The sequence below is a fragment of the Mesoplodon bidens genome (assembly GCF_964165515.1).
Source record: "Mesoplodon bidens genome assembly, chromosome: X".
In the NCBI taxonomy this organism is placed as follows: domain Eukaryota; kingdom Metazoa; phylum Chordata; class Mammalia; order Artiodactyla; family Ziphiidae; genus Mesoplodon; species Mesoplodon bidens.
This window is the reverse complement of record NC_138163.1, coordinates 125,987,161-125,997,257: the sequence shown is the minus strand read 5'-3', so window position 1 is coordinate 125,997,257 and position 10,097 is coordinate 125,987,161. Positions and strand designations below refer to the sequence as shown.

Below are 10,097 nucleotides of genomic sequence, written 5' to 3'. Positions count from 1 at the left end.
GGGCAGGGGCCAGTATAGCCATCAAGTGATAAATAAGAAAGTAAAGGCACTCTGTGTTTCACTTCAAAAAGCAATTGTGGAGGCTTTCCCAGCTACTCTGCACTGTGGGCCAGAAGCTGAGGACCCAGCGATCATCTCCATGCCAAGAGCCTGTCTCAGGGAGCTTGCGGCCTGAGGGCCGGAGACTCGCTAGGTAAGGTGGGAGAGGCCTTCCCTAGCAGTGTCAGTCCCCTGCAGTGGGTCTCAGAGAAGCATGCGAAGAAAGGAGCTGGGGAAGATGTTCCCAGAGGTGGCACTGGGGCCAGGCCTCGCAGGGCGGTGAGGAGACACTTGCCTGGAGAGTGGGGACCGTTTCATGCTGTGGGTCAGCTTGTGGATGAGAGCCAGTCGGCCAGCAGCAGTTGTCCAGGCATGCCCTGCTGTCCTGGACGCTGAGAAGGGACACAATTGGAAGAGATTTTTTTTTAATGAAAAAGAAGAGAGGCACCAGTGTGGAGGGGGCACTGGGGACAGGGGGGCCAACGCTGTTGGAGACAAACAGCCTCCCTTTTCCTGGAGGGCATCGTGGCCTTCCAGCCCAGGCCAGGCACCAAGGGCAGAACAATGACTGAGTCAAGGAAGGCCTTCCTCTGACAGATGCTTGATGCATTTTGAAAAGATTCCCATTGAAAACAGTTGCGATAAAAAGTCTCAGAGCTTAAAGAATTAGCCCTTCAATATCTGGCTCGCCCACTGCCTGCTAGTGGCATTCCCCAGCCACACAAAGAAAACAGACAGTTCTCACCCACGCTCAAGTACCTGAGGAGCACCATTCACTTACAAGGAGTTGATACCCTCTTTACAAATAACGTTAGCCCTGTGTGAAGACGATCCCCGCAAGGACTTCTGCCAGGCAAGACCTTGTTAGCTGGTTTCCATTCGTGCAGTACTTCCAATCATAAAGCTGCGTTTAAAAAAAAAATCACTTGTTATCAAAAAAAAAACGTTAACTCCAAGTGCTGGCCTTGCCTCAAGAAAGACTGAATTCCTGAGGGCATTTTGGTTGTCTCCAGTGTGTGGCCACCTGGGGGGCTGACACCTGCCGACATCCTGTAATCACGGGGTGAGTTTTTGTTTTGCAAGGACGCCACTTGGATCCTTGGCGACTTGACTGTTTCTCTGGTCTGGAACCCAGCTCCCCTTCCAGGGCAGGGAATGATGGTTGGGAACCTGGTCCCTGCCCTGGAAGGGGAGCTGGATTCCAGACCAGAGAAACAGTCAAGTCGCCAAGGATAAAAGTGCCGTCCTTGCAAAACAAAAACTCACCCCGTGATTACAGGATGTATCTCGAGTCCTGATGGAGCAGGTGCTGAGGGGGATGGGGAAAGCTGCCACACCAGGGCACGCCGGCCCCGCCATCGCGTGGCAGCTTTCCTCAGCCATGTGGGCAGGCCCTGCAGGGCCAGGGCCAGTCAGGTGGGACCCCAGGCCAGCACAGCTGCTGCTCTGTGATTGTTTAATATACAGGTCTTCTACATGTGATTTCCTCTGAAATAAGAGGTCTGTGGCCAAATATAGTTCGAACCCTGGTAGAGAAATGGTGAGGACCAAACTAAAGGACTGGGAAGGCCTGCTCCAGGCGGGCCAGTTGGAGGAAGGCATTCCAGATTCCAAGAAATGAGACATGGTGGATGATGTTCCAAGCAAAGTTCTGACTGTAAAGCAAAACCTGGGAAAGTCAGCTGGGTGGGACCCAAAGGTACGTGAGGATGTATTACAGGCATATAACTGATCAGAGACGGGCAGTAACCATTCAGTTCTAGGAGGTTTTGCTGCGGCCCACAGGCACGTCCCAATTTCTATCTGGGGTTCTTTTATTATTTTTAAAAAGGTAACAGCTTTATTGAGATACAATTCACATGCCATACAATTCAAGCATTAAAAGGGTACAATTCAATGTTTTGTTCTGTTTTTTAGCATATTCACAGAGTTGTACAATCATCACCACAATCAATTTTAGAACATTTTCACCACCTACTTGGAGTTCTGACTCTACAAAGTAGATGGAGAAATTAGGGAAAGAGCCACCAAGGTGACAAAAGGAGTATAAAGTTGGAGCTCAGAGAGTGTGAGAGGAAATGGGACTTTTGAGTTCAAGGGAAGGACACTGAGAAAAGATCTGGTGTTTAAATAGGAAACTACTCAAAGGAGGAGATTTGGCCTTTTGTTTCCATTAAGGACAAACAAAAAACTGGCTGGATCACAGCAAGAAGGATTTAGGTAAAACATAAGGGGAAAAAAACACACCCAGCTTCCTGGCAATGTTTGTAAATTCCTGGGTTATGCTGCCCTTGGAAACAAGACTGATGAACAGCCATCACGGGGTCCTTCCAGTTTCATGGTGTTGGTAAAGTAATGAGGCATCCCTTCAGAACTAGCTGAGTGAGTGCCTGCCCTTTTTGTGACAGGGAGTAGTCTTGCTGAACCCCGTTGACTAGGGAGAAGCTTCTAGAGGACCGTGTTACACGCTGGATGACTGATGGCCCTTTGGATGGATGAATGGAAGCTCCCAATGAGAGTTTCCTGGTCAGATCAGCCTTGAGGTAGTACACCGGAAATTATGAGCGGGGCCCCAGAGATCGGAGCTATAGATCTCTCTTTCTGCCTGTTTCCTGATTAAATTCAGTCTTCAAAGAATTTTTGAGCTCCTGCTGTGGGCCAGGTGTTAGACAGATCCCAGAAATCAAGTAGTGGTTCTCAACCAGGGGTGACTTTGCCCCCAGGGTACTCGTGCCAATGTCTGCAGACGTTGGTGTTGTCACAGTTGGGACAGTGGGAGGGGTGATAATGGGTATAGCTTGTGGATAGAGACCAGAGGTGCTGTAAACATCCCGCAGGACAGCCTCACGACAGAGAACCATCCAGTCTCAGATGCCAATAGTGCCGAGGTGGAGAAACCTTGAGATACATAAGCTTCAGTCCCTGCTTGCAAAGAATTTGGTCTGTTCATTGTGGTGCTTCTTAATATGGCTTGAAATGTGTCCTAATGAAAATTTCTGCATGGAAGAAACTCTTCAAGTTCCTTATTTGAAGAGTTATAAATAAAACTGAATTCCTGACACCATTTGGGACTGACAGCATGGTACTACCAATGTAAAGGGGCTCATCGCATTCTTACTAATTGACTGGGTGATCAAACCTTAGATTTAAAAAAATGATTTCGCAGAGGGAGGACAGGATCCAGGTGGCCTCTACCATCGTTATCAGCAGCACGACCCTATGCTTTTGAGTGTCTACAGAATACAGCTGGACGGAAAGTAACCTACAAGTTGGGTTAATATAGTAAACCTCAACAGTTCATCCCCTTTAACTTGAACTTGTTCATAATTTTGGCAAAGCATAGCTAAAATCTCACTTTGCTGAAAAATCCCCTGGCCTAGTAACAGTTGCAGATGGATTATTTGCAATATTTTGGAACTAGTTCTTTCAAGTACTCATACATACTACTTACTATGAAATAACCAATATGGTAATTAAAAGAAAATCTCAATTTATTAAAACGGCACCCTGAAGACCTCAAATACACCCTATTTTGTTTCACTGATGTGGGAGGTCAGTTATTTGACCTGGTGGTAGGTAGTGGGCTGTTCTGGAAAATTGCCTTTTCTATTTAATGAGGAGTAAAGTCGGCCAGAATGACCTCTAACGCTTTTCCCCCCTGCTGTTAAAGTTTTCAGCTTAGCAGCTTTTGAGTGTGGCCTTTAGAGGCTTGGCACCCGCACCCTTCAGCTTGAAATCTCCCCCTTACCATTGTGCCAAGTGCCCTGGGTGTTCCAGTTAACTGGAATGGTCTTGCAAATAATTGAAAAAAAAATCTGTAATTCAGACTCTTCATTAATTCATACTGGTTTTTGCCCCCAAAGGATCCAAATTCCTGTGGGTTCATCGGGCTTCAAACCCAATATTTAAGAATCATTGCAAAGTACATATTTTTCAGTCGGTGATGCTTAAAAACTGAAAGCAGAAAACTCTTCTGAGCCTCAATTTTCTCACTTGTAAACTGAAATCTAAATCCTTTCCTGCCTTATTAACTAGGCTATTTAAAAAGCTAATGACTAAATTGACATCCTCTCTCAGTAATCGGCAACCTTCTTCCTCCCGTCCTCCTTCTTGGAGTTGGGAGTTTTTACCATTGCAGACATATTATTTTCATGCTTCAAGTGTGAGAGTTTTGCCTTTGAATCTAAACAAATGTTTGACCTCACTTGAGGATTTGCTACTCACTGTCACGACTTCCTTGGTTAGGATAGTAACTGTATCCTCTTTAAATCTTTCTCTTTTTTCCCTCTAGATCAACTACTTTTTACTTTACCAGGAGGATCACTACCCCCAAATATGAGTGTCAGTAACTTGTTCCAATTTTTTTTCATTTCTGAACTGAAGCCAATTGAAGCCATCTTGACAAGTCTGAGCAAATGTCAACATTCCTGGGGACTAAACATATTTCCTGAAAGACTCTGAAAAGCTGTTCTTTAGGCTAGTTGGCCAAAACATTTTTTTGAGAAGAGATGGGAAATTAAGTCATGAGAAAAAGCATGATGGAAATCCTGCATGGCTGAAACCTGAAAGTAGGTTAGCTGGAGACGGTTGTGAGGTGTGGGGCACTAAGGGTGGCCATAGCTGGCCGAATCAAGCAGAACCGTGATGGGGCTTGAGTTTGCCAGTGGCCTCCTCTATGCGCCCTGTGGGAATCACATGTCTCAGACCAGGAAGCATGGGTCCAGGATGATGGTTCTTACTTAAGGTTTGTGTGGAAGTCTGCAAACTTCTGACTAGGAAGGGAGAGTGGAATTGAGCCACCAGGGATGAACCCTAGGCTCACGCTGGTGCAACAGCAAGCCCTTCGCCCTTCTCTTGATTCCCTAGCAAAGTAGATTCTGGTTTGCACCAAAGGCTGAGAGGGGGGCAGGCAGAGGGTGTCACTGCCCCTGTAGCACAACCCTGGTCCCAACACAACACTCTTGTGTCTAGGGTTCACAGACCTCATTGAGCAAGTCTCCCACTCGACAGCCAGTCCCCACCACAAAGGCCTCTCTCCAAAGACCCCAGTGATGACTGGCAAGGCCCATGGATGGGCACGGCTGGGGTGGGAGCAGAGGCCTGTTCCAGGGCTGCGGGATGGCCCACGCTGGCTCAACACCCACGGTTGGCGGTGGAGCCAGCATTTCTCACCCAACCAGAGCTGACATCTGAAGAGAAAAGGGCATCTCTCCAGATACAACAAAGAGAAATTCGCAGCCTCATGTTTATAACGCGATTACAGGTTACAAATGCCCTCCTTTCCACCTAGATGTCACTCAGTCAGCTTTAAACCCTTGCTTCTAAAGGGCAAATTGAGAATTCTGTTCCCTCAAAGACAGAGAAGCGCAGCTTTTCCCAGTACATTGTGAAGACAGGGGCCCTGCTGGCTGGTGCAGAAAGGCTGCCTAGCACTGCAGGGGCAACAGAAACAACCACAAACATGGTGAGAAAAGGACAGCAGGTGAATGAGAAATGCTAGTGCCTAGGCACATCTGTGTTGGTTGTATGTGAAACTGGAATACACATGCCATGGTCAGGAAACGTGGCCAGAAACCCACAATAGGAGTAAAACTGGAAAAGATGGCCCCATGCAGAAGCTTCAAGGATGGAGTCTGGCTGGTGTGAGAGAATGGGACTAGTTAGCCTCATGAGAAAGAACTATTTGGTTATTTCTCATCGTGTCACACGTTGAAAGAGAAATTTTAACAACACAGGCAAAGAGCAGGAAAAAGAAAATCCATTATAGGGGTATGGTACAGGACCAGCTAAAACTGTAACCCTATACACGGAGGGCCTGGTAATAAAAGAACAGTCTCGCAACTGCTTTCTCTCCTGTTCGTGTTCACGGTAACAGCTGGATACATACTAATTGCAAGAAGTGAAAGAAAGAGGCTGAAGTTTAAAAGCAGGCATGCTGTAATCAGTCTCTCACCAGCACAATTTCAGACCCAAGTGTGCTGTGCCGCCTAGCAGGTCTATTTTAAACGTACACTCACAGTTCCTCGTTGGTGTGGATGGCTTCGCGCTGTTCTCTTCTTCCAGGTGCATCGCTTCTGTCCATCGAGAGATGGTTTAACGGCGGGTTCTCAGCCTCAGTGCTGCGGACATGGGGATTGGATCACTCTCTGCCCTGGGGGCTGCCCTGTGCACTGTGGGATGCTTAGCAGCATCCCAGTCTCTGCCCACCAGGTGCCAGGAGCACCCCCCTCCCCAAGCCATGGCAACCAAAGCGTCTCCAGGCATTGTCAGATGTTCCCTGGAGGGCATGATCACCCCCAGTTGAGAATCACTGGGATAAACGAATAAGGAATGGCTTTCTCTTCCCTCCTCGACCCCACACCCAAACATCCCTACCCAGGGCCGGGAACCTGCGTGAGACACCTCCTAATCCACCGGACTGCCCTCTTGTTCTGAGTGGCCTTCGGTAATACTTTTGACTTGCAAGACTATTAGTCATTCAGGACAGTGCTCCTACTACCCTTGAAGAGAAAGTCCTTTCAGCTAAATTTTGGGAGGAGGGAGGAGAAGCAGGTAAATTTCCCTTTAGAGATATTTGTCTGCTTTAGTCTATGGAAGGTTTCAGACAGAATTCTGCACATCCAGGGTCTCTGTGAACTAGAGGGGGGTATTGGGTACTTGAAACTCACCTCCCCACCCCCTCCCTTTGCCACATTTCTACAAATGAAGAAAGGGGCCAGAAGGGGAAATGACTTGCTCGAGGTCATACATATGCCTAATCCTCCTTTTCTTTCTTTTTTTTAAACATCTTTATTGGAGTATAATTGCTTTACAATGGTGTGTTAGTTGCTGCTGTATAACAAAGTGAATCAGCTATACATATACATACAGCCCCATATCCCCTCCCTTTTGCACCTCCCTCCCACCCTCCCTGTCCCACCCCTCTAGGTGGACACAAAGCGCCGAGCTGATCTCTCTCCCTGTGCTATGCGGCTGCTTCCCACTAGCTAGCTATTTTACATTTGGTCGTGTATATACGTCCATGCCACTCTCTCACTTCGTCCCATCTTACCCTTCCCCCTCCCCGTGTCCTCAAGTCCATTCTCTACGTCTGTGCCTTTATTCCTGTCCTGCCCCTAATCCTCCTTTTCTGAGGACATAGGCCAATATGATTCTTCTTTGCCCAATATGTCTGAAGAGCTTCGGTCTCTAAACACGGATAACTTGCAGTGCTTCACAAGCGACAGTTTTGGCCAAACCATGCCAGTTCAGGAATGCAGATTTTATAAATGATAGAATACTGCAACCAGTTAGTGCAAACAAACATTTATTGTGAAATATTCATCCTACCCTTTATTAGGTATTACATCATCAAAGCACTTTGTGGCAATGAAAATAGCTTTTTTACCCCTCTGATTCACCCAATATTCCATTAAAGCTGCAAAAAATGTGCAATCTGCTTGAAAAATAGGTTGCTCTTATTTACTCATTTGTGAAAAGTCAAAAATTTAAAAAGAAAATGAAACTTGCTTACACGGCCTCTAGAGCCAATTTGCCTTCCCACTTCCCAGCTACTCCCCAAAATAATTAACAAAGATAATTTGTTTTAAATGCCTTTTTATAAAACCAATGCACCTTTCCCCATATTATAATCATAAAAATTTTAAAAAGCCATTATTTACTTTCTTGGAAAAAAGGTGGCCAGCCGTTGTTTTTTGATTGGGAGCATGTGTATTTCCTGGGAGTTCACTTTCTTTAACTTTATGCTCCGGTTTTTGACGGGTTTCCTAAGGGGCTCCGTGTTTCCCATGGACTCTTCTCCTGGGCTGTTGATGTCATAGCCCTGAAGCATGGAGTCTTCTCTTTTGAAGGAGAAGTTTTTGGTGGACACCCCCGAGAGGCCTTTGAGTTTGCCACAGAAGATGGTAGGCACAGTGTCTTCCACGGAGACGATCACCTTGGCCGCCTGGGACTCGCTCACAATCTCAATGTTATTTTCAGCCTTGACCTCACCGCTGGGCTGGCTGGGCAGCTCGGCGGCGGCGCTGCTGCCCATGTGACTATCCATCACGGCTGAGGCCTCATGGGGCGTGGTGGGGGCAAAGGGCACTTCCGTGCCACTGGGAAGTTTCTCCATCACAGTGTGACCTGGGCTGTCCGCTGAGCCGCTGCTGTCATACAATGTCTCAGGGGGAGGCTCAGATTTCCGGTGGGCTGCCAGCGACAGGTCCAGGGCTGCATCTTCCTGGCACATCGGGGGACTGACTTCGCCAGCCTTGAGCCAGGGCACTGACTTCATGGAGAGATCCAGGGCCTCGTTCTCACTCCCCATCTTGATGACGGTGTGGCGGCCGAGCTGGAAGTACTCCCTCGGCGGGAGGAGGTCGAAGGGCTTCAGTTCCTCCTTCTGGAGAGGGGTCTGGGTGCCTTTAAAGGGGTGTAGGCCGAAGGAAGATGGCGGCTTTCGGAAGCTGGGGCTGAACTTGGATTCAGAACTCTGAGGCACTGGGATGGGGATGGGGATGGGGACCGGCACGGGCAAGGGGACGATCACAGGGTAGGGAACCAAGAGGGTGGCCGGCGGGACCAGGGGGGACAAGGGGGAGTTAAAGGGCTGGGGGGGCACAGGGGCATATCCCGGAGGAGGCTGACAGGGTGGAGGGCCGAGAGCGCCCTGCGAAGGAAACAAATTCTGGAGCACGGCTTCGAAGGGCAACGTGGGCTCCTGCGGCTGGCTGGGGATCCTGAGGTCCAGGAGCTGGGGCTGGGCCTCGGGGTCCTCGGCTCCCTGGAAGAGGTTGCTGTGGATGGCGCTGGAGGAGCACGGGGCCTCCTGCGGCAGGACCAGAGGGGAGTTGAGGTGCTGGAAGACGTGCTGCTCCAGCACCACCGGCAGCTGCACGGGGCCCTGTGTGGTCATGACGTACGTGGCGTTGCTGTTAGGGTTGAGCTCAGGCGCGGAGCTGCCCTCCACCTGCATGTGAATGGGCATCACCACCGGGCTCTCCCCGAGGCACAGGGGCTGCAGCACGGTGGCCGCTACCTTCAGAGCCATGCCGCTTTGGGACTCAGCCGGGGGGTTCAGAATGGACGGGGCCGGCACGGTCACCAGGGCCTTCTTTACCAGGTCGGTGGAGTTGATGTTCCAGGCCTCAGTGGTGATCAGCTGGGCCATGCCGTTCTCCAGTCTGTTATTGGCCAAGGCAGGGGAGGAGTCGGTCATGTCCATGGAGAGGTTCTGGGACTGCAGATCGTCCATCACTCAGCTCTGATGCCACTCGGCCTGCAACACAGAACACACCATATGAATCTTCCTTCCGAGACTATTTATAATTGCCTTGAGAGCTCTCTCTACATCTTTTAAAAGTTTCCACGTCTTAGTTAACCGGGGAGCACACCCATCTCTCTGTGTATACATACATGTTACAGATATTTCCTAATATATACGAACACACCCATACGATCAGCTGTGCGTGGACAGCCCCAATTTAACAGACGATTAAACTATAAACACAGATGATGTAACGACTAAATAGCCAAGTGAGGTTAAACAGAGTATTGTGAAGCCGAATACTCACTCAGCTTATATGTTTAGCCTGCAACAAACACAAAGTTTCATTCCACATTGTTCTATTGGACAGTTAAGATATGCGGGGATGGGACTTGTTCAAATTCAAATATGCAGCAGAGACTTACTTTCCTTTAAGAAAAAAAGTAGAACCCTGTCACGTTAGAATATTGTATGAAATTGGAAGGGGGCCATCCCAGTTACGGAAAGCATTTAAAAAACTCTTTGTAGCAGCAATAATTCTTCCAAAAGAGGCTTGATGAGAGGAACAGCAGTGTATTTATACAAGGCTCATTACAGTGGTCTCCCTCCAACCAGTGACACCCCCTTTCCTCCAGTAATAGGAAAAGCCACTCCGAGGAGTGAAGACAGGATAACTTGCACGAATGCTCGTTGGGTCCAGCGTCACTGTCCCCATTCTGTCTGTCTGACCCATGACCTCTCTCTCCTAACTTCTAGCTGTCAAGAAGAACAGATGTTGATGAGTCTAGGGCTGGGGAAATGGAACCCT

General features: G+C 48.6%; 1 protein-coding gene across 3 annotated transcripts in view; it reads right to left on the bottom strand.

The window, feature by feature from the left end:
- Positions 1-7,103: 7,103 nt before the first annotated feature.
- The window catches only part of RAI2 (retinoic acid induced 2), a 61,797-nt gene continuing 58,803 nt past the window's right edge, over positions 7,104-10,097 (bottom strand). For 2 of the 3 annotated variants that reach the window (XM_081222007.1, XM_081222006.1), the window contains exon 2: positions 7,104-9,301. In XM_081222007.1, coding sequence (XP_081078133.1) covers positions 7,697-9,277 — 1,581 coding nt within the window. In that variant the 5' untranslated portion in view covers positions 9,278-9,301 and the 3' untranslated portion in view covers positions 7,104-7,696. The remainder of the gene's footprint in view (positions 9,302-10,097) is intronic. The other variant, XM_081222008.1, reaches the window with a different exon arrangement.